Source organism: Apus apus, chromosome 6 (genome assembly GCF_020740795.1).
Source record: "Apus apus isolate bApuApu2 chromosome 6, bApuApu2.pri.cur, whole genome shotgun sequence".
Taxonomy (NCBI): domain Eukaryota; kingdom Metazoa; phylum Chordata; class Aves; order Apodiformes; family Apodidae; genus Apus; species Apus apus.
The window spans coordinates 38,741,146-38,766,057 of record NC_067287.1 but is presented as its reverse complement, the minus strand read 5'-3'; the positions used below and the strand labels follow the sequence as shown (position 1 = coordinate 38,766,057).

Below are 24,912 nucleotides of genomic sequence, written 5' to 3'. Positions count from 1 at the left end.
ATGTGACAGCACTGTAGTAGAGATACAGACATGATTCCCAGTTCCTGAGGGTTTCTGTCCATCTTTAAGCTGTTAACTTCTGTTCATAGGGGTACCTCACTGTCCATATTCACCTGTAGCTGTGACTCAACACTCTCACCTTATGCCATTGTTAAGATTATAAATAATATTTTAAATAACAAATGGCTGCATGTGAGTCCTGGTATATATTACTTTTACCCCAGAAAATTATATGGGTCTTGAACTTTGTTATAATTCTATGTGTTGCAAAACCATAGCAGAATAGTTGTGATGATGAGGGTAGCTAACAGGCTGGTTTGAGACGACACAGGGAGGAGAGCAAAGTGCCTAGGGAAAAGCAGCAAATGGTAGATAGTAGGAAGAAATAAATGAAGTCTTGTACTTTTAAAATGGAAGCTATATAAATAAGATTTGACAGATTCAGTGCCTGAGTAGTTACTTCCACATCTGCTGTATTGCTGGTCCTTTTTTCCTGGCAGGACCAGTGTTGTCTGGAGTGTATCCAGAGGAAGAAAAATAATTTAAAAACCATTTTAGATACACAAAACTTGTGCTTAGCTAATATCTGTTCCTGTGATCACTGTGTGTCTTCTGTGCCCTACACTGCACTTTATTGCATCTTCCACTTGGCATCAGGGTTGCATTTACTATTTATTTGGGTTGTTTCCTTTTGTGGTTGGGCCTTTTTGCCGTTGTTGTGGTACAAACGGGTACATTTCTCTTGTCTGTGGAAAGATCTTGTTGGTTTTATCCAATTCTGTCCAAAGTCTTCAGTGCTAGTGATAACCCATGAATTTTCTGGTGACTTTACCTTTTTTTAATGGATATTTGCAAATAGTGAATTGAAGCAGTAGAGACTTTAAACTGTACTCTGCAATGCTTCGGTCATGTTGGTGCAGTTTGAGAAGCCCATTAAACTGAATCATGGGCATTCATGAAAATGTTTAGTGTCACTTTATGTTAAAGTGCACACGGATATTTTTTGAATAAAACAGATCAAAGATTATAAATGAGGTAGATGGTGTCTCTTGTAGCATGAGTCAGTGCATGGAGCTCAGGAGCCATTTCTTTGTCACATTGGCAATATGGTTACGTGCTGCAGTGAGAAGTGTGTTAGCAGGATAAGCCCTTCTGGGTAAGGGAGATAATTAACAGCAATCTTATAATTTGAGACAAACACTTTCCTTAGAGGAGACATACCTGCCAGGTATTCTGTGAGCCACCTGTTCTGTCCTTGCTGTCCCCAGTGTTGTTTTCTTTACTGGCTATTATTCACTGACCTCATAATGAAGTGATTGTGATAAAACAGAAGTGACATTGACTAAATCATAACAAGAGGTAGCCTTGCTGTGTTAAAACAATCGATGTCTTTATGATGCAAAATAGATGGTGAATCAGGATGAGGTAATTCCCTGTGGTGACTGAAGGATACTTGTTGGATGGATTGATTGATGCCTCATGCAGTCATGTTATCAAAACTGTGTTCAGCATATGAAATAGGTCCACAGTGCCCTTTGATAAGGGAAGTCCTGAACTTCAGAAGTCAAGAACTTCATTTTGCAGTCATGTTCAGTGGGTATTGTTTTTGCTAGCATAACTGCAGTAAAATTGTTAACTGATGCTGTATAAAGACCATTGTATAGTTTTGTACTAGGAGGACAGTATGCTCACTGGAAAATAATGCTGTTGTGCATAATTGGTAGAAATATATTCAGCAAAATGTGGTTCAGGTTGTTTTAAAAGCGGATCATGTTGACGTACTACCTTCAGATGATAAACCAGATGATAAAATAGTAACTTTGGCAGGTTTGTGGATTTGTAAGTATTTTCAATAGCAATTAAGTAATAAGCTTTTAATGAAATCAAACCATTGGATGTTTAATGGTAAATGCCAGTGGATTGTATTTTAAGACTAACAAAAATTATGTTTAAAAAAATCCAATTACCAACATAATAGGAATTGGTGTTACTCTTTTGAGACTCATCTTCATGTTTAGGACTTGTTCTAGTAAGTGGTTTCTTTGATTCCGAGTATATCCAAGTATTATTAAGTTGTTAATTGAATTGATAGTTTGTGCAGTCTACACTTAATTGGCATGGACATTAGAAAAAATCATTATATTGGTATATTTACTATGGAAAATGTTTGAAGAAATCGAAGTGGGTTTTTTTGATAAAACCAGGAGGCACTGTTGTTCCAGTTATTTCTTGAATTGAATCATAGAATAGAATTGTAAAATAGTTTGATTTGGAATGGAGCTTTACAGGCCATCTAGTCCAATCCCACTGCAATAAGCTGGAGCATCTTCAACTAGATCATGTTGCCCAGAGGCCCATCCAGCCTAGCCTTCAGTGTTTGTGGGGATGGGGCATCTCTGGGCAACCTCTTGCATGGTTTCACCACCCTCATTTAAAAAGTTCTTCCTGGTTACTTTCCAAATAGTAATTCTCTTTTCTTCAGTGTCTCAATACTTGTTGAGCGTAAATTCTTTTTGCTCAGTGTCTTGAATTTGCTCCAGCTCCTGCCCACTGTTCCTACTAGAATTTTTCTACTGCATGGAGGAAAACGCTGTGCTGTTCCTTTATGACTCGAGATGACAGGACAGCTGGAGAAAACCTTAAAACAAGTGACAAGTGGAGTTTTCTTTTCTTTGCTAGTGTTAGCTAAGAAGTTTTTATTCTGCCTCTGTCTCCTCCCAGGATAATTTTCAAATAGACTTTCTTTTCCTTCTGAAAAATGTTTGTTGTCTTACACTAAATGTGTTTGCAAAACTGGGGGCAGGAAGGACTTCAGGAGTGTGCAGTGGTATGTTGCCAGATGGACCTCGGTGATGCATTTTGTGCTCTATAAAGTTGCAGCTTGTTGCCAGAAGTTACCCTCTTCTGCCCAAGGAATGTGGGAGCTTGGGACACCAGGAAGGTGTGTGTCGGCTGTGTTACTTCGTGCCAGATGGTTACTGCTCCACAACCAGCCAGGAAAACAGCATGGGGCGACCTCAGGACCTTGCTGTTTACATGTTCACTTGGAGAACCAGTGGTGCTTCTACCAGGAGAACGTCTGCCTGTGTTCAGAAAGGATGCTGAAGCAAGCTCTTACTAGTTCCTAACATTTTTTAGGTGCTAATTAACAACTATTGGCTTACCACAGTTCTTTTAGGTTTTTCAAGGAAATTTCTGACATCATGGCTTTCACAGGACACTTCTGGAGACTCTTGAATCCACATTAATTTATTAGAAGAGGTTCTGAGCAGCAGGTCCTTTAATGGCTGAAGGCTGTTGAAAGTCAGGCCTGAAAACAGAAATAAATCTAAAAACTCTGAATTTGGCAGAAGACTCAAGTTGATGTCTTTAATATTTTTTTTTAGTGTTTACAGTAGATTTTACTGGACCTTGATGCCATGTTAATGACATGACTGGTTTCCAGCTTCACCAGGAAGGGACTTCACTGGTAGCTTTTTTAGAGAATTTTATTCTTCTTTACAACAGAGAAAGTAGCAGCAGGATGCTAAGGAAAACCTGCATGCAGAATATTGACTTTGAATTTATTTCTTTACTTTTCCTTCCTAACTGCAATGATTTTTGTGGAGTTTTTCAGGGATGTTGCTGATGCTTGACATGAGTGATCACAATTTCTTTGAGTCCCTCTGGGAGGAGGTTAAAATAATGTTGCTTTCTAGAATTTCCACGTGAAGGAACCTTAGCAACTGTACAGGCTGTAGAATTTTGAACTCATCAAATATCATTGGGAACTGAAATGGCTTTCTAAGTTTGAGTAAATCAGTTTAGCTGTTAAAGAACACTTGAGTATCTAACAGAAATACATGAGGCTTTGAAATTATTATCCACTTATCAGTTTCTGAGTGGTTTATGGTAACGTTGACAAGTGAGATAATTATGGAAAGCTATGATGCTTTTGTTCCTGAGAGAAGCTAAAAATGAAGTATCTCATTTCTGAAGCAGAGGAGGATTTAGCCAGAAAACTTTAGAGAATGTAGGATTATTGGAATTGAGTTGTTTCCATACAGACCAAGGCACATGCTAAGAAAACACATGCAGAAATGAGAAAAGCTTTGTAAATTGGGGATATTGGAAGGTTTAAAACTACAGAATTTTGTCTGAAAAATTGAGCTGGTAATAATAGTATACCAAGACAATTCTCTTGGGAAAGGAGTGGCATTTCCAAAAGAGAACCCTTGTATAAATATACGTAGGTAGTAGTATAAAGAAGGCACAAACCAGTTTTTTGAAGGGTAAAAAAAAAAATCTAAATGCTGCCCAACCTTCTCTGTGAGAAACTTGTGTTGGGCTGCTTTCCAGATTTATTTAAATCTGTCAAACAAATGGATACTGGGGAAGTTGATGGTGACATAGTTTTTTACACCTCTTGCCAGAGCAGGATCTAAATTTTCCAGGAGTAAAAAGCAAAATGCTTTCATGAATTAGTGAAAGTCATAGTAGGTAAGTGGATATAGTAGCTCTGGTGGATTATTTATCTTAATCAAGACTGCAGAGAGAAGAATGAGGAGCTTGAAACCCTAATCGAGTTAGATGAATGGGCGAGGCAAGTGAAACTTAAGCATTTGTACAGGTCACATCAGCAGCTTCTATATATTAGATTAACAGAAATTTAATAGATTTAAAATTCCACAGCTGTTTCTAAAATGCAGTAAGGCCATTAAAGTCTCTTAATCATTGGTCAAAGCAAAAGGACTCCTTAGAGCTATTTTAAATCCTAGCTCTAGGAGTAGCTATGTTTTTTGTATTAGCAAGGTAGGGACTTCTTTATTACAATCTACAGTAATGTAGAGCCCTGAAGCATTTGTCTGTTGTGAACAGGAATGGCTTTGTACATTGGTTTCAGCCAAGTATTCCAACAATTTATACATGATTTAGGGTGTCAGTGTAAAAATGCTAGGGCGCTTCGTTTGTTGTCTCAATAATCTTTCAAGTCTTGGTGGTAATTGGACTCAATGGTCTTAAAGGTCTTTTCCAACCAAGATAATTCTGTGATTCTGTAGTTGAAATGGTCACCATTGTAAGATGTGTTGAATCATAACTGTGTGTTATGTAGTAAGAGTTATATTTGGGGGAAAATAGCTACAGATTCATAGGTGTTTGGTAGAACAGTCCATTTTTGGCATTTTTGTGGATATATGGTTATGCCCCAGTCCTTTCTGATGACAGTAAAAAGTAAATCTTGATTGCATAGCTTGGTAGTGCTTTCCCAAAAATGCAGTATTCAGACTTCATTGGTTACTTAAGGATTTGGGGGATTGATTTCTTTTGCTCAGTGCTTCAGCAAAACACTTGTAAAATAAATAAGTCACCTTCTGTGCTGGAAACGATGGAGCAAGTATTGTGACATGGCATGAAATGGAGTGGGTGTCATCTACTCATGTTGCTGTTCATCCCCTTGTCTTCTGTAATCCCCGAGCATGAGCTCTGACACTGCCTGAAAGCCCGTTTGATTTAACTTTGAAGGAAAAAGCATGCAGCCCTTTTACATCATCCTCTGACATTTTTATCTTTGTTTTGAAACTTACAGATTTGTTAAAGCAGGTCTAGACATTAAGTAGTTTAATGTGCTACTGTTAAACGTGACCTTTTGATGGCCTGAAATAAGGCTTCTGTACCAGCGAAGGGTAATGTCAGTGGTGACTTAAGCCACCAAGGCTTTTAAAGGCAAATGTCAATTCCGTTGATTTGAACTAGGACAGTTTCACTGCTAATTAGCTTTCCCCTGTGGAAACTTTTATTTTCTAATCTCCTGAATGTAAGGATACTGAGTTAAAAGCAGCTTATCAGTAGATAGTTTTATTCTGCAGATATCTGGAAACTAAATACAGGTTATACAAGGTGAAACCAGATCCAGGTGTTATCTTTGAAGATATCAACTTATGTGCAAGCAGTGCCATGTATTTCTTTCTTTATTTCTTGCTTTAATTTTAAGTTCTTGTGTGGTCCTGCATTCTGTACTGCATCCAATCCCCTGCATTCAACAGGTTGTTGCTGCTTCATCAGATCCTGAACACCAGTGAGAGGTGCTGCCTGGGGTCTTGGTGGAGCTTTTGAAATAAATCCACACTCAGATTAAATCTGAATTTACCATCAGGTGGCTTTTCCTGCCATAATGTATCTGAACGAGACCATTTTTAGTATAAATAAATACAGTTTTTATTTTAGGATTAAAAAGTTAGAACACATGGTGCCAGACCTAGTAAGTCCATTACAAGTGTCCCCAGTCTGTACTTCCAGGCATGACTTTCTTGTTCATGTGTTCTTGCATTCTGAAGCCTGGTGGATCTTGGCAAAAGAGTTAAAAAACAAAATTCAAACCTATCCAATATTTTGTTTGTTGAACAATGTCCCTTCACTGGATGAGTCAGAGGTCTTGTTGGAAAATATTGGAATAAGGCTATGCACCCAGCAATTCTAAGCACAGACAAAAAAAGTATTGAGAAGATGAACTGCTGCTAAGCAATTTGGCAATTTGATATTAAGACTACCTAAAACTATAGGAACGTTATTTCAAAGGTACTTCAAGTTTTATTATCTACAATAGAGAATTTTTATTTTTCTAATTGACCTCAATGTTTTGGTTATGTAGGTTTGCTCAGTACTTGCACTCAAGGGTCTACATTGGATTGGATGGGTAAGCTTAAGTCTGATATTTTTGAACTCCCATATTTGTCTTTGTAATTTTAATGTTAGTCTAAACTTGAATTTTGTACAGTCAGACTTTTTACGTTAGGACTGGGTGGCATCACATGTGTGATTTTGGTTTTTTTTCCTCAGAATTGGCATTTGAAAGTGTACTGGGCTTCACTATTAGGGCATCAAATAGGTGGACTTTGGACAGTTCATAGATGAGTGCTGTTTTAAAGGAATTGCTTGCAATCTCTTTATTTTAATGAAGAGATTCCAAGTGATAAAGTGATTAATAATCACTTAATAGCGATCAGTGTTAAGGACCTGTTGGGTAAAGCCGGTAGTAATGGAAGGGCTTGAGGAAAACCTGTTTGCTGTTAAGCTGAAGAGCTTTGGTCTGTCACCAGTGGCCGAGGACAGCCTAGTCCCTTGCTGCTGGCTACTTCCTCTTGTGCTCTGGGCTGTGGGATGCTACCCTCTGTGCTAACTGTGGGGTTCAACAGACCTTTCGATGAGCCAGTTCAGATCATTCGCTTAAAACTAATTTTCTCCACCCATCTGATTATTTTTTTTTAAAATTTTTTTGTCTCAAGTTTTTTTTTTAACTCGGGGTTTTCTCGGAGGTTAATATCACTCAGGTTTTGGAGACACCTGAGTGCTGGAGCTGGTGCAGAGTTGTGGCAGAAGCAGTTGTTTGGGCCCCACTGAAGGGAAGCAGGTCTGTCTCTTCCAGCTTCAATCCTGCCTCGTGCAGCCGCGCCCTTTGCCTGCTTGCCAGGGTGAAAAATAGTTGTGCTGCCGCACCCCTCCTCAGCCACCCTCTCAATGAACTGGAACAATTTTCAGAACATTTAAATGTCCTTTCAGCAACACTTGCATTAAGAACAGCACCCAACTTGCACACCAAATTTGATATCAGCTCTAGGTAAGCCTGTGTGTTATGGACACGGGCAAGGTGTAAAAGAAGATGGAGAGATAAGAAAAACCTCTTGAATGAGTTGCCTGGCTTTGACACTGACAGCTGATTAGTACAGTTACATTTTCTGTGTCCTTTATCTATGTTAATTTGTACAGAGGTGTCAAAAGTGAAAATAAAGCCTCAGTTACCCTGTCAGAACTAAGATCCAATAGCTTGCTGGTGCCAAAAAAAAGGAGCTGTTTCATTTGATTAACTGGAACAGAAAACTAACCTGGCCAAAAGTGAATGGGTCTGTTGACTGGCCAGGTAAGTGATTTGATGGAGCCTGCTCTATCATCACCTCAGATCTATAACTGGGGTAGGGGAGGCTGCAGTGCTTGGGAGTTAAAAGCAGAGCTGTATCTTTTAGCAGCAGTAATCTGTTAAGTTAGCCCAGGTGTGTTACGTGAGCAGACTTGGAGAAATCGATGTTTTCTTTAATCCTCTTTTTGAATCTGGTTTCCCTTAGGATCCTTTGACCTGAGCTTGGGAGCTTACGTACCTACCACACCTGCCCTCCTCTTATGTCTGTTATGTCTGCTGCTTTTGGGGGCCTTCACCTGCCTGCTGCTTCTGAGGAAACTGCAAGTCAATCTTGAGAAAAGGTCTTTTGAGACACGATTCTGTAAAGCACATATTGCATTGGTCTGTTTCTGCTGATCAACAGCAGGTGAATGCACCCTTCTTTCTGACCTGAAGCCAGACTTCCTCAGTATGAGATTTGTGCTGGTGGCTTGGCAAGAAGAAGGCATTGTGGTTTTGAAAAACAAGATCTGACAATGCAGAGAACTGTCTTAAGTAGTAGTCATTCTCTCCAACCCAATTTAGAAAGAACTGTTTCCCAGACTCAAGAAAGTAGAGGCTTAATTTGGCAGATTGTTATAGCTAGAGCAATTGTATTTTGCATATTTGGAGGCAGGTAAAATAATAGTGTTCTGAACACTAGAAGAATTGAGTGAGGAGGTATTCTCTATAGATAAAACTAATTTCCAGGTTTAGAGAAAGAAACATGAGAAAATAATTCCAATGGGATCCACTGAGACTGAGAGTAACTGTTATCAAGGACAAAGTAATCCTAATAAGTATTGGAGCATAATTGTATAGAATTCCCATGTTTCTCACATAATTTGGGAAAGGCAGAAGTATTAAAGGAATTCCCTGTTGAGCATAGGGAATGGATAGAAGATGCTGTATACCTTTTTTCAGCCATAATTGAGAATGTTAAGCCTTGTCCACTGGAGGGTGGAAACTTTAAAGCAGCAGCTGAGGGCAGTTTGCATGTAAGAGCCCTTGAAAAGGAGGAGAAAGAGGCTAAGGGAAAAGATTTTTTTTAACTGTTGGTGTCCCTTATCCCCAAAGAACTTATCAAGAAGATGGATCCAGGTGCTTCAGAGTGGTGTATATAAGGAGAAGGAGAGGCAACGAATTTAAAATTAATCAGGAGAGATCTGGCTGGCTATTAAGGAAAAGGATTAGGACTGGCTTTTTCACCACAAGGACTATCAGAATGATGACAGGGAAGGTTGTTGAGGAATATCAGAAGCTAATCAAGGCCTGGGTAAACAGCTTTGAAGAGTTACATGACTAACAACTAAGGTAAGAGGACTCTCACTTGCATACCTTAACCATTAATCTCCTGGAGGGGAGCCTTGAGAGATAACAAAAGGAACATCGTTCTGCAAGGCGTGAGGTCAGCAGAACTCAACACAAACTAGAGGGCAGGGGGAGATTGAGATCATTGACTCAAGAAACACCCCCTCCTCAATTAAAATTACTCCTCACTGAACATGTGCCTTGATTTAAAAAGACACTGTGCCTTTAAACAGAAGTGAGGAGTACAATTATCCAGTTAGAGTAGTAGTGATAAGTTATTAATCAGTTAAGTGTAAATAAAGGCTGATATAGAAATTCAGGGATCATGGAAGTCAAGCCCCTTCTTCCATTCTGTTCATGGCTAGTGTCCAGGGAGGACTCCATCTCTCCATCACTGTTGATCCCTAGGCTCATTTGATGGGGGTTTGCACATTCCTGAACCTATTTGTATATAATTGTACATATTTTCTTATCATTAGTATTTAATTAAAGCTATCTAGTTTAGTTTTCAGTCTGTAAGGTCTCTTTCCTTACTCTCTCTCCTTTCCTTACCAGGGAGGGGAGTAGGGGTAGGGGATTGAGAGCATTGTTGTCACTGGTTTATTTGCCAGTCCTGAGTCAAACTGACAATTGGTAACACAGGCATCTAGCAGATGCTAGGGGAGCATGTCCAGGGGCAGGATGAGGCCTATGTGAATAGGTAAGACTTGAGAATCTGGCTTGTTTGTGTGGACCAAATGGTGAATAGCTGCCATGGGCGAATCCCTGAAAAAAACAGAGATATTGGAGTTAGTGATGTGCTAGTAAGAAGCTAGGAAGATTAGAATTCACTAGGAGTGATTTAAAAGGCAGCTAATGATGTGACCTTAAAATGGAATTAAAAATATGACAGCTTCCTGAGTAGCAGTGTGTTCAGTAAATTTCCCAGGTTTGACCCAGTTACAGATTCTTAATTTTTCTCAAGCAATTGGCATTTGAATTCTTTTAGATTCCAGCGGGAGAAGGTGAATAGCTGAGTCAATGTCATCACATATATGGACTGAGGACCAAAGGATGTAGGGCAGAGTCCATATGCTGTAATCTGGGAAGCAGCAATTGCCAAGAATGGGAAGAAGTGGTGGGTAATCATTTGGCGCGGGTTCTCTGTGCAGTCTTGTTGCATGTAACAGTGACTCTTCAATTTGAGGCATGCCAGAGCATGAGGCAAGCAGAAACTTGCCCAGACTGATTCTGTACTGGTACTTTTAGGTACTGCCAAACTGTGCTCTCAAGCTGGAGAGGTCTGAACAAGTGAATGAGGTGTTTGAGTGGCTTCAGATGGAATCCGATGGGTCCCACTTGGTACCTGTAGTTTGATGTCAGTGGCAGTGCTAATAAAATGATTGGCACAAGAGAGGGGAATGGTTGTGAAGGAGCAGAGGTGGGAGATGCAAGGAGCTGATTGTCCCACAGGAGGTCTTTGTCACTTTTCCCAATGTACAGTTACAGAAGGTTTGGGAACCGCTGGCCAAGATGGGTGATGTTTGTGCCGCCTGTGTTGGTGAACTGGTGAATAGATTGTAGCAGCTTTCTGAAGTAACGTTTTGTTCATCTGCTATTGGCAATCTCTTTGCTTCTGCTGCCCGTGAGCTGGAAAGGTTGGAGGGGACTCAAATAAATGGGAGAAATTAAGGATTTGGGTTGTGTAGTTCTGAACTAAGTTTATTTAGGAGGCTGGTTAGTGCAGCCATGAAAACCAAAAGCAATGAGGGTTTTCCAAGCTGTCACAGAAGGAAATAGAAGCAATGGCTGGATATGTAACCTAAGATGAAAAGTAACCACATTTTTTTTAATGGTAGGAGATACTGGTGTGTGTTTGCTATTAGAGTATTTGAAATCGGGGTGAAGTGTATTTGTAAATATGCTGTTGCTGAAGTACAGCAGTTGAACTTGCAGTTGAAACCCAGTTCAAGGTAAAGGTCTGAATTAGGGAGAGTTTGTAACTGGAGAAACCTGTATATTATTAATACTGAGAACCTAGCTAAGGCCTGCGTCAGTAACAAAATTACGTAGCTGGTTTTGCTTAGGGACAGGGAAAAGGTCTTGTAAGCTAAGCAGTGTGGTTTTGTCTGAATGGTCAAATCCCTCATTTTGCGGCAGTTCTTATTAAACTCAAGTTCAGTACAAGTTGGTTTTGTGCATCTTTGATATACCCAGGTGTAAAAGCAGATTACTAGTCATAATTCCAGCACTGAAACATGCTGTATTTATGTGAGTTGGTAACCCTAGAGTAGCAAACACAAGATTACAGCAGAAGAAAAATTTTGGTTTGTGAAACTAACTTGAATTTAGGATTGGTTTTTTACTTTTCTAAATGAGTCTTTTAGATACCATTCACATTCCAACTGGGTGAAGACTGTGTCTGATTTGCTAGTTTGAGCATATATATAAAATGCATGACTTCTTAGAGAAAAATATTTGCTAGATTCCCAATGAAGTCAATACCTTCTTCCTAGAAGGAGCAGCACTTTCAAAGGCTGCACTGAGAAAAATTTTATAGTAATGCTGATGTAGTTGTTGGTGACAGTCACTTATATGAAAGATTTAGTGGAGTGTGGGAGTAACGGAGGATGGAAAGAAGGAACTGGTATGTGGGCTTAAATAGACTATAAACCAGTAAATAAAGATAACCATGCCCGTCTATTGTGGGTTTCCCTCTCCACCCCCCAGTTTTGATTTCTTGGATAACTGAGTTGCCAGTCCATTTCTTACTCTTCCTATGTTTTGTTTTTGCAATTCAATGCACTCATCTGCAGCTTCTAAAATGGGATTAGATTCCACTGAACATGTTTCTCTGATAAAGAAATAGCTTGAATCAAAGGAAAACCACAGAGTAGCTCATTTGAGTCAGACTTTGCACACCACGTGAGGAGTAAATGTTTGTTCAGGCACAGCCAAGTAGGTGGCTGGGTTGTTGAGGTAAATTGCCTGAAGTCTCTGTGTTCTTTGCTGTGTATTTCTGAAGTCCATGCCTTAGTAGGTTTGAATTACAAAATACAGGTAAAAAAAGTTATGTTTTATTAATGTAAAGGCTGGGGTAGAAATGTTAAATTAAGTAACTGTTACCACAGGTGTTAAAATTAGTAATGTGCTGGAATACAAACCAGGTGAAATTGGCTTGCCTGCTCTTCATGGTATATTATAAAATGACCAAGTGTTAGTTTTTGGTCAGTGCTACATAAGAAAGTGGGTCTTTGCTCAATAACTAAGACGGAGTTTAGCAGCTAAGCCCATGGCAGTGCTTCAGAATATGTTGAGGTAAAATGATGGCTATAAAACCTCAGTCCTCAGTGCTGTTTGTGGAGGCTTCCTGACCCCTTGTGCTGGCTCTCCTGGTCACTTCTAAGTCTGAAAGCTGTCTGCAAGCAAATTTGGCAGGAAAATATTATTTTTCAACAGGTGGTGTGTTCAGTGTAAGCTGTGGTTTGAGTGGTGATACAGTCCTGTTCAGTGGCTTATCCCCACAGATGTAGGTTTTATAAATTACTTTTAAAATGAAATAAATGGACTTGTGAAAAGACAAGGCAAAAATTGTCCATAGTTGAGGAACTTTTCTGATAAATATGAATCAGGTGCCAAAGAAAGTTTCATTGTAAGCTTTTGTCCCTCAGGTTTTGAATATTCAGTTTTGCATACAAAAGAATGTTACCAAGAGTGCTATCAGTTTGACACCAGATATTCTGGTAAGGTTGCATGGGTTTAATAGACTTGGCAATATGTTTTTCTCCTGCCTTATTGATGGTGACACTCATTGGAGAGGAGATGTATTCCTGTAGTGTTGCATCTGGATTCCTTTCTGCAAGTTTCTTTGAACCTCTTCTATATCAATGTTACGTTGGTAACTAAGGCTATTTTACTGCTAGAGTGTTTTTTAGACACATTGCAGCCTTCCATTATTGTTACCACTGCACAATTCTGGAAATAGTTTGGGGTTTTTTGTTTTGTTGCTGGAGTTGTTTCACTTTTTCTCCCTGCTAACATAAGTTTGTCCTTCTTTAGCAGTTAAATGAAGTTTCTTGTGTTCAGTACTGAGTGTAATAAAAATGGTGATTTTCACTGCTTTGTTTTTAACAAACTGTTATGGAAAATACTCCTAGTTACCTACTGTCTTAGCAAAACCGTGGTAGTAACCTCATGTTCAACCTCAGACAGGGTGCTGGTTGTTGGTTTGAGCATCTAGGACCACTGAAGTTGGCTTTCCTTGGGGTCTCTCTAACAAAGGAAATGAGGAGTAAGTGCAGAAAGAACAACATCTTGTTCTTGCTGTTCAGGGAGAGCTCCAGTTCAATGGAAAACAGACATCTGAATGTTTTTCTAAGGAAGATTTGTCAAGGATGTGAGAACATTTGGAAAGAAATCAGCATCCTTCTATGGAGGAACTGATTTTCCTAGTAATGGTAGCAAACTGATGGCTCCTGTCTGGGCGTTCAGGAGGAGCGGCTGAGCCGAATGGACAGAGGAGGGAGGTGGGCAGCAGTGAAACAGTCTGTCTGCTGGTCCAGAACCAGAGCCAAGTGGGGGTTGGGGTGGGATGGGATGGTCTTGGCCCTTGGTAACAGCCTTCTTCGCAGAAAGTTGGCATGAGGTGAGCTGTTTAATGTTTGTGAGTGCTCACAGCTGCTGACTTTAAACAGATAAATGGTATTTGCTGTGTGATAAAGCAGTGCTCCTATGTGTGAGTAATCAAGAATGGCCTTTACAGGCTGTGTTCTTGGGCTTTTGAAATCCCAGGTTCACGAAGATACCTTATGTTTGTTTGCTGATTATTTAAAGGCTCCTAGCATTAGCTAGATACTTAATAAGTAGTGCTGCAACTAGAAACAAGTATTAAGTTTAGCTATCGTAGGGACCAGTTGCTGGGGCTTCTCAGGCTTGTAATCTCTGAAGTGTTCTGGTCATAATAGGATTGATGGGTTTTTTCTCCTACTATGAGAGGTTGTTTGTGTGTGCACCAGCTGGATTGCTTTTCCACACGCTTCCGTGAATAATTCAGCTTGTTTCTTTCTTCTTTTTTTTTTTTTGTGTAGTTTATCATTTTGTAGTTGAGCCAGGAACTCTGAATCACTTCATCTGTTTCTTCATGATCACATCAGATGATTTATGTGGATAAGGTCTTTTTGTAAGGTCTAATTTCATAGAGAAATTATATTATTTTATGTTGTGGCTCTTGATGAAGACCTCTTTTTAATAAACACTGCCTTTTTATTTTAGAAAGTCAAATCGTCTGCATTCATAGTAAAACTTGACCCAGTAGTCACCCCCACCCCAGTTATTTTAAGATAAACTTTAAATCTCTTTTGTCCTTTCCTCTAAAAGCGTGGTCTGACCATGCATGTGAGGCTGTGGTAATATGTCAGGAAAGGAATCAAACCTGAAACTGACACCCAGGAATTCACTGTAAAAGTTTCATAGTTTACAAATTGAAATAACTCAAGGTAAGCATGGTTAGGTATTGCAGGTTAAGTGACTTCTCTTTGTATGTTTTGAGTGTACTCTGAATTTTGAGTATTGCGTTGTGAGTTTTGGGATTTTTCTGGTGACTTTTTAAAAGATTTTCACAGTCTAATTAGTGACTTGGATCTTCTCATGGTTTTTACTTTCAGATTAAAAGCAAAAAGTCAAAATATTTTCATCTCTGTAGTACCCTGGGATTTTGGTTATTTTGAAATACTGTTTTCTTAATAGTGTTTAAAAAGGCAGACACGTTGCATGCGAACAACATCCTTTCAAAAGCATTTCATTTATGTATTTTACCAAAATAATTTTCAACTGTTTCAGAATATATTTTTTTCGCTCAAGCTTTAAAATATGCTCTTCATTGATCTGCCCAACCACACCTAGTGTGTTGTTTTGGTTTTTTTTTTTTCAAATTCTTTTGTTGGCTTTTGTGGGAAGCAGACAATCCATTCCCTAGGACCAGATGATTTCTGCCACTCCCCCCCCAAGCATAGAGCTTTCCTCAGCTTGTTAAAGGGGATGGCAACATTCATCATTTACATAACAACAAGATACAGAAGGTCTTAACTGTCTTGATAAATGTGTTTACAACCTCTGGGTGAAGTTTCTAATTAACTTTACAGAACATACCGATTGAGTGTTCCTAAAACAGTTTTCATTCTTAAAAATGCCTGATGTTACAAAGCTGCGGGGGATGTTCTATTTTGAAGCTTGTATCTCCCAAGGAAATGCAAACCGTAATTCAAGACAAACTTAATGAAGATGATTCTTCATTTGTTTTCTGGTGCAATAATAGATAAGAGTATATTTCATTGAAAGGAAACATCTCAACTTCTATAAAACAGGAGTATTTTTTAAATGATTGTGAGAGCAGGAGCCAAGGTCGGACTGTTACAGCTACAGATGTATGTGTAGCTGGCATCTGTCAGTCTGTTTCTGTGGTCTACAAAGAGCCCTAATGGGACAGAAGGGAAGTGGTGGATTTTGGGCTTTTCCTGTCTCCCTGTGGAGTGAGCGTGAGGATTTACTGAAGCAGTGTAAGAACAATTCATTAATTGGGCTGGGTGTGGAAATTTGCTGGGTTGCTTTTGTGATCCAATTTAACCTTCTTTTAACTCTGCCAAGTGCTGACTCCTGGCAGATGAAGCAAATAACGGTTAAAGCCAGGCAGCTCCATGTTTAAAAAGGAGGGGCTCTTTTGTCTTTCAACATGCGTTCAGTTTACAGAACAGAGTAACCTGGAATGTGTAGACATTTCTTATCCTCCTAATGCTACAAACTTCATTTGCCTTGCCTTTTTTTTTTTTTTTTAGTTTGTAAAATGCAAGTGATGCCTGGGTCTAGCAGCTGCTTTGAAACTTTAAGGTGAAAAGGTGGCACCTAAATGTGTTAGAACAGAATTTTCTAACTCAATGTTTAGCATTGCTTTGCCAGTAGCAAAACTCCTAAGGGCTTGATTGGACTAAATCTAGGCCAAGATATAGTACACCAGGCAATTAATGGTATTGTAAGATCTAGTCCTGTTGTGTAACTGTGCACAAAGTGGAAAACATGGTATTTTGCTACTAACATATTGTTAAGATTCTCTGTCATTAGGATACATGCAATTAATTAATCAATATTTATTTGTTTTCTACAAATTGATGTTTCAGTGATTTCATGGTGTATACAAAAGTTTAAAGAAACTGTGTACATTTAAGTAGTCTTGTGTCTCCACATTAATACTTTTATGTGCAGACAAGTTTTGTGCTTTGGTAACTTGAATTCTGTTGGAGGGATGAAAGTCCTGCTGCAAATTAGGAATTGCCAATAACACGTTTTCAGTGAAGTTGTGCTTAACTTGTAATACTGCTTAAAAGGCACCTCAAAGCTCCCACGATGTTTAAAATAGGATCTTCAAAACAGAATTTGTTACAGGTTAGCTAAATGCATCACCATATGGAATGATCAGGTATCACTTCTGTTTTAAACAGACTTGTATAATATGAAAGATTGTCATAAAGACGTTTTCACACTTTCCTTCGCTCATCATATGCAACCTAAATTAAAGCATCAATCAAAAGCCCTTACCTCAGAAAACACTGATGATTCAGGATAAAGGACTGTTCTTTGGATACTTTGCAAACTTACAGATGTCAGGAAGTGTGTTCTGGATATTGAAGAGAAAGCTGCACCCACCTCTCAGGAGGTTACAGTTCTCTATATTTTTCAAAGACATCATGAACATAAGCTTAGCTGTGGCTGAAGTACTGTGCTGTAGAGTGAGTCTTGGAATGAAGGTATCTTCTGTAGAGGAGGAAAAAAAATGGGACTTTTCCCTAGAAATTGCATGACAGAATGGACTTCAGGTTACATGACAAGTGAAAAGGGCTTCTTTCTAGCCATGGTTGCAAAGCATGAGTTTTGTAGGAGAGCAGACGATTGGAAACAGATGTACTTACCACTCTTAACCAAAAAAGAAACCCCAACTACTGACTTTAGCAATATAACTAATCTGCATACAGACACTTATTTCAGTGTAAGTTTCAGTAATTATGGAAATACAGCTTGTAATACAATTTGAGTTAGAGTCAAATGTTAAGATTGAAAAAAAGAAAAATATGAATAGCTAAAAATGTAGAACCAAGGCTACTCAATGGACTTGTTTTCAGACAATTATGAGAAGTCCTGCTGGTTTATTAAGGTGCTATTGATGAATAAATCAGCTATTAGGGAAAGAATCCAGTGGTAAACTTCTGGTTTGCCCAGGAAAAAATGGTGATTCCTCAGCTGGCAGAAGAAGGAGGAAAAAACCCACAATGGTTTACAGAAGAGCTGTGTTGATGTGGATCCTGTTTGGAAACAGTTTAGTAAGTGCACCAATAGTGATAGTTAGGGAAGAATTTCTTTTTCCCCAAGACACGTTTATTTTCTGATAATAAATGAACATATGTTCTCAGGGAGAATTTAAGTGCAAACTACAGCTTAAGGATTGAAGTTGAGCACTTCATAGGAAGCTCACCTTTCCATGAGCTTTCTAGGATCTGACTCCATCTTGCTCATCTTCCCTACTCCATTAGAAGCCCTCAAGGACTCCTCAATGCAGGAATATGAAGCTACAAATGACCAGCACTGGATGTGTTCTGCCCTGGATGTTCATGCATTGAGGGGGAGAGGCTGCTGCACTTGTGGGTGTCCTTTTCTGGTGATCATCAAGGAAATAATGTCCTCTGTTCACAGGCACCCTGTGTTTATTTATGAACTGCATAACTCACATATGCCAAATGACTAGCAGGAAAAAAGGTTTTTCTAAGCATTGTTATCCAATGGGTAGAGCTACCATAAAATCCTTGAGATGACAAAGTCAGAATTTTGCAGTGTGAGCATTTCGTGATGCGATGAGGCATGGCAGCTTTATTTAGGCCATAAAGCATGTGTTTGTTTCCTGTTCATGTGTGTTTGAAGAGCATTGAAGCACTTGCTCAGTTTTAACCACCTACTTTTCGCAATCGAAAATAAACTAGTTGAAATTTTTGGAGCCAGCAAGTGGATAGCTAATGAAAATTAATCAATGAGAACCCAATAAAATGCAGTTCGTGTTTATTTAGTTAGTTTGGCATTAAGATTCTGTTAGCTAATGTTGTGAAATAAAAACATGCCAGGGTAGATTTGGGATGACTGCATGACAGATTCTTTGTGCGCTCATTGAGAAATTAATTTTTATAGATGATTTTCCCAAACACCAACAGTTTCATCTCTGTCTAGATTAATTTTCTTGGATCCTTTACGTATTGTAAAATACGTCAGGTATTCCAGGCAGAGAACTACCAGCTCTGCCCAGTGTCTAGCTTTATCCTGGCTTCCCAGCTGGTTTGCTGAGACTGAGAAACCTCATATTGCTTTTGTGTGATCTAATAACTAGGGAGAAAGTGAGGCTAAATGACAGCAGCTGTGGCCCCGCCATACCAGATGTGGCTAAGCGCTCTTTTTGGAAGGGGTGAGGGATCACAAAGAGCCCCAAATGATGGGTTAATCCCACCGAGGCTCTTAGGGTGAGGGGGTGGGGAGCAACTGTCAGCAGGAATCCACCCCCAAGCTTTTGAGAAAGGAACAAAGGAAAGCTTTGCCAGGCAGCAAAGTCCACTTGCCAGTGGGGCTGCAGAAGTCGACAGATGCTTTTGACTTTGTACTTCTCTTAACCTGATTCAAGGAAAATTCTTCGTGTCAGCTTTCCAGCAAAATCAAAGAATTTCCAAATGCAGGGAGAAGCCAAAGTTTCAGATGTTCTACTTTAAATGAGACTCTCTTTTCAGCCTTTAAGCTGCTGCTTCCATGGCATAACTTCTCAGTTGGGTGATACCTGGGAAGGTAGCTGATCTGCACAGATACTTGATTTAAGGATTGCTTGAATCATTTATGGAGCTGTGAAAATTCCTGTCCTCACTGCAATTACGGTATGGCCCTTTTGTGTTACCTACAGCATTTGTCACTTAAATCATTAGCTGAGATGGCTTTAGTCTTCCAAATGACTTACATTTTGAGAGAAACTGTTCTTCTTGCTGGTGCTTCTTGTCTTGGTTGTTAGTTGTTTTGGTTTTTCTCTTCTGTAACTGAAAATTATGCATCTTTTTTGATATCTCATTTTCTCTCTTTGTAGAAATGACTTAATTAAAATGTAATTTGTCATTTTGATGAGCTATTCCCAGGCACACAAATCTGGTCAGTCATTTGTTTTTTTTGTTGTTTTTTTGTTTTCTTCGTCCTGTTTTGATATGTAACATATTTTTTTTAAAAAAAATTGTATTTTGGTATATTTGTTCTGAAAAAAAAAAATCTGCTTGGGAAAAAATGATAACCAAAGCACTTCTGTCTTGTGTCCAAATTTGATATGAAACATTTACATGGGTTTATGAGTAAAAACTGACAGTTGTTTGTTTGTAGTTTGAAATACCTGCAATGATTGAAGAACTCCAGGATTTGCATTTTTATCTTACCTGTTTTGAACAGTATCTTCAAGCTCTCCTTGCTTGCTTTGGCAGGCTGTCAGTAACTTTATGCTTCTGTCAGCAGTGTCCTCTAATTTAGGAAGGAGATGGATGTTTGAGGAAATTTAGAGCACAAATTGCTATGGATGATACTAAACTAAAACCCAACCCTTATGTATCTCAGCAAATACCCAAGAATATTTTAAAATACAGAGTAAGAATTTTTCTGCACAACATCTGACTGAGAAAAAGGGATTCTTGCTTCTGCATGCCCTACCCTTGCCTCCTTTCTGAGTGAATTAAAGATGACTATTACTAGCAATATGTACTCTTACAGTTTTATAGCCTCATTTCCAAAGGGAATGGATCCTATGTCAATGATGCTCTGTCTTTCTCTGGATTGTCCTCGTAACTCTTGATTCTGCTGATTACCTGCAGAAAACTTTGGTAAGGATAAAGATAAGTACTCAGCAAAGCCCCAGGTCTGGGGATGTGAGCTGACACTGCGTTTTTAGCCCAGAAAGCCAGCTTTGTCCTGGGCTGCATGAAGAGCTGCGTGGCCAACAGGGTGAGGGAGGGGATTCTCCCCCTCTGCTCTGCTCTCGTGAGACCCCCCAAAGTGCTGTGTCCAGTTCTGGAGTCCCCAACACAGGAAGGACATGGGGCTGTTGTAGTGAGTCCAGAGGAGGCCACAAAAATGCTCAGAGGGCTGGAGCAGCTGGAGCCAGGCTGAGAGAGCTGGGGTTGTTCAGCCTGGTGAAGAGAAGGCTCTGGGGAGACCTTAGAGCACCTTCCAGTGCCTGCAGGGGCTCCAGGAAAGCTGGGAAGAGATTTTTTGCAAGACCATGGAGTGATAGGATGTGGGGGAACATTTTCAAGTGAAAGAAGGGAGATTTAGGTGAGATATTTGGAAGAAATTCTGTGCTGTGAGGGTGGTGAGACCCTGGCCCAGGTTGCCCAGGGAAGCTGTGGCTGCCCCATCCCTGGCAGTGTTGAAGGGCAGGTTGGATGGGGCTTGGAGCAACCTGGGCTGGTGGGAGGTGTCCCTGCCCGTGCGGGGGGTTTGGAACTGGATGATCTTGAAGGTCCTTTCCAACTCTTTCTGTGATTTGCCAGGTGTGGAGGGTAAAAGTCTGCTTTCTTAGTGAAACTACATAGCATCTCACCATCTTTAAGGACGCGTGGATTCTGGAAGGTGGGAGTGGTTTTATGTTATTTGAAATCACTGTTTTCGTGTCTGTGGTGAGATTCAGAAAATGGACAAAGCTTGTAGAATTTGCTGGGGTGATTTTACTTTTATTCTGAGCTTGGTGCTGGTTTTGCATGAAGCCACCTTGTTCTGGTGGGAGAATCATGGAAGTACAGATTGTGAAATGTGTCAAAAACTGATTTTGCATTTCAACAGAAGTTTTCCTTTTATTCTAGTCTGCGTGAAAACACGTTATGTTTTAGCAGTGGAGTCTGCAGTATGGGTTTAAAACAGGGTACTGCATGACATCTGTGAGCATAAACTAGTGCTAGGAGATTATCACCTCCTAAAATTTGAAAGCTGAGATGGATGTGCTTGCTGCACAGTGCAGAGTGGATGATGTGATCTAGCTTTTGAAGGGCACTGTGGGGGTATGCTAGAGGATGTTCTCTCAACCCTGGTCTATTGAGCATTGCTGCTGCCCCAGGTGGGTGCAGAGCCAGGCTAATCAGCTTCACTGGCTTCCATGACACTGACTATCTTTTTATGTTGCATTCAGCCTTACGATAAATATCTCCAGAACCAGGTTCAAAATCAAGTGCTACAGACAAAACCACTATTCCTGTGTTTATTATCTCCAACACACTCATTTTCATATGTGCACAGATAGTGCTGCATGAGTGGTATGTGTAAGTCCATGAACTTCTCTAACATGCCCAGGTCTTGGTTGCTAATGTGACTGATTCAAAGTTAGTGAGTTTAATCACAGGTATCATGAAAATGAGAGAGTTTCTTTAAAACCTGTTCAAAATAACATGTATTTTTTCTTCATTTCTCTAGGAGACATCACTCAGAAAGGATATGAGAAGAAAAGAGCTAAGCTGTTAGCACGGTACATACCACTAATTCAAGGTAAGAGACTGTATATAAGCTACACCTTTTGTTCTATATCTGTGAAAACAGGTAATGGAAAAGTTCTCCCTTAATAGACTAGATAAATCAGTAGTGTTTGACATTGCATCTAACCAGTAGTAGAAAATGCTTATTATAGACAAGTGCAGAACAAGAGAAAAGTCTGAAACGTGGGGGGTTTTAACATTTTATGTGCAACATTAAATGGTAACATTTTTGTCAGCAAAACTTCACTTTGAGAGCTGCATCCGAGACTTTAAGATAACTTTTAAAACCTTGAAAATGAATCAAGTTATTCCTGAAAGCAAATTGGCCAGTTTCATTAAATGAAAACACTGGTCATCACTCTCGTTCTTTAGTGTGCTTTTTTGGACATGCCCTTTACTTCCCCTCCACTTCTTCAAAATACTGACTTTTTATTATAAACTGTTACTTCTTAAGCTGGTTGTGTAGTCAGACTTTATCTTCAATGGCCAAAAGCTAAATGCCCAACAACTTGCATCTATTTCTGTAGTAAGACACTTAAATTGCTTGGGGTTAAAGCTTTGGGCTGGTATAACAACCCTAGGCAAATTCTTCCATAAATGAGGAGACAACTGAATTGAATGGAACCAAGAATGAGATGCTGTAGTTAGAGGAGAGAAAAAGAATAACAGGTGTTATTTTACCAGGTTAGTGTTATGCTTTCAGATCAGGGAACAGAGGGATTAATGCTGGGATTTTTGGTCTAGTTTCTGATATTCACAGAATTTACTGATTTGAAACAGGAATAGGCATCTCTGGCTGTTTCTGTGCAAATAGTTGAACTAGATTATAGTCTCTTGCTTTTGAAAACTTAAGGCATGACCCCTGTGGCTCTTCATAGCAGGACAGACAAAAGTTCAAGTCTCGTGAGTTCTGCTGACTGCTGAGTTGTGGTGGTTTAGGGAAGACATTGTAGTGTCTATTTAGCACTGAATAGTTAGAACATCACCTGGTGAACACCAGCTAGAACTCCACCATGGGGTTCTTAGCACAAGCTTGTTACTGGGTTTGGTTTTTTAAGAACAGCTGTAGATTTTCCCTTAGCAAATTTATAATACTCTGTAGACTGTGCAGGACCTAATTCATCTCTATAAAATGGCTCATTTCTTGAATCGAAGCAGTATGGATTTTTTTGATAAATATTGCAGTCAGCAGCAAGCTCCAGCTTCACCTGCCACAGCTTCTCCCCCTTACATCATTTGTCTCTAAGGAACTGTCTCACTTGATTGTTCAAATTACCTTGTCTTCCACCTCAGCTTAGTTAAAGATTTTGAGACTGTATACTAGAAAGTCACATCTTTGGATTTCTGTCTGTTTTAATCTCTCATAACCATCAATTTGCTCTACCTTCTCTCCTTTCTATTGATAGTGATTTTTTTATTTTCTATTTTTTCTCTCTTAATCCTTACACTGGAAGGCTGTTTGAGCAAATTGTTCAAGATCTGAGCTCTCAAGTGTAGCTTAGGAAAGAGCAGCACTTTCTCTTCTATACTTCTTAAAGTAAGTTTTGAAGTTAGGATGCAGTGCAGAGCACCCCTTTTTTGCATGAATACTGCTGGCCCTGTGTCATATCTTACCTCTTGGGGTTGTAGAAGCAACACTGACTCCTGTGCAGGGTTCCCAGGGGTGTTAGGCTGATGAAGTTCGGTTGCATGCTCTAGAAGCCTGCTATGATACCTGTATAATTTCCAAAGGTGTTTTCTGAAACCCTGTTTAGATCATCATTAAAGAGTTTGCTTAGCTGAAGCAGTGTATGAAACTATGGAATTGACTTGTTAGATGGCTTTGGAAGAAAAAAACCCCACCATGTAGGGAAAATATGTTAAGGGCACTTTTTAAGAACTGTTTTCACTGAAGTTTCTTTTGCAAACTTGAGGTTCAGGGGTGTTTCTTTCAGGAGGAGTGGCTTCATATTATCTAGGTTAACACCTTAACATCCTGGACAGTAACTGTGTCCTAAGGAGGTGCCAGTGCAGTTCAGCTGTGTCCTACTTTGTCTGTGATCTGATACTAGGCTCAGCTAGAAATCCTAGGTCCCTTTAGATTGCCAGCTGCTTAAAAATGTCTCCTTATTCAGCCAGTTTTTTCCCTAATCATCTTAAGGAGTGTTCAAAAATTAGATGATCCTGTGGTTTGTCCTACTTGCTTGATATTACATTTTCTAAGAAATAGTTCATTACCTGATTTGTCTACCACTTCTGCTTAGCTTTGCATTAAGATGACAGGAATCTAACTTTAATATGCTAAAAAGAGATGGAGTGAGCTGTCTGTCTCTGAGCAGAAATTATGATACTTCAGCAAAAAGACAAAGTTTGCTTAAAACCCTTAACTAGCTACTTATTTCAGTTTCCTCACATACGTTCTATTAACCCAGTTCTTGCCTGAAATTTTGTTAATTGACACTGTTTCAGTGTGGCTGAGATTAATACTTGGGAGTCCCAGAGGCTTTGAGCCTGCAGTGATTTTTTTTATCATTAAAAATTTGATTGCAGGATATTTTGTATCATCCTTTGCTCAGTCACATTCCTGGTGGGATTCATAGTTTCCCATTTTCCATCAAGTTTTTCCAGACTGATACATGTCAGCATTTTTGCTTTGAAGAGTTCTTAGGCTGTGACTTGACCATCATGTCTTTCTAAAGCTAATTTGGGATCTTCTTTTAACAAATACTTATTAATCAGCAAGTTGTACAATTTTTATGTCTTAAACAATACTCATATACTCATAAGATTTGGGTTCTGGAAATTTAACTTTTCATAGTATACCTCATCAGCTGCCACATTAAAAAAATAATCATATTAGAACTCCTGCTTTTTCAATGCCAGGTGAAATGTATTAGTTTTCTAGTGCAACTGTGTACCTGAATCTGTGGAGAACCAAATCATTATACAGACAGTGTTAAATAAGCCCACAGAGGGCTTAGTGAATAGAACAAGACAGAAGTGGCTGCAAAACATATTTTCAATTAACAGCAGAATTAGGTAGAACATGTTAGTGTTCAGGAGTTGCCTTCCTATAGGCTCTGATTTGCAGTCTTAAGTTGTAGACCTGCAGTTATGATGAGTTAGTGGAGAAATTTCACTTAGGAACCATAAAACAATTTTGTT

The 24,912-nt window shown here is 39.3% G+C and overlaps 1 protein-coding gene across 6 annotated transcripts in view; it reads left to right on the top strand.

The window, feature by feature from the left end:
* Positions 1-24,912, top strand: part of DIP2A (disco interacting protein 2 homolog A) — a 119,259-nt gene that overhangs the window by 13,371 nt on the left and 80,976 nt on the right. For all 6 annotated transcript variants that reach the window (XR_007889932.1, XR_007889933.1, XM_051623770.1 and 3 more), the window contains exon 2: positions 21,710-21,781. Coding sequence is in view for 4 of the 6 variants with exons in the window: in XM_051623770.1 (XP_051479730.1) it covers positions 21,710-21,781 (72 nt within the window). In the remaining 2 variants the exon portion in view is untranslated. The remainder of the gene's footprint in view (positions 1-21,709; positions 21,782-24,912) is intronic.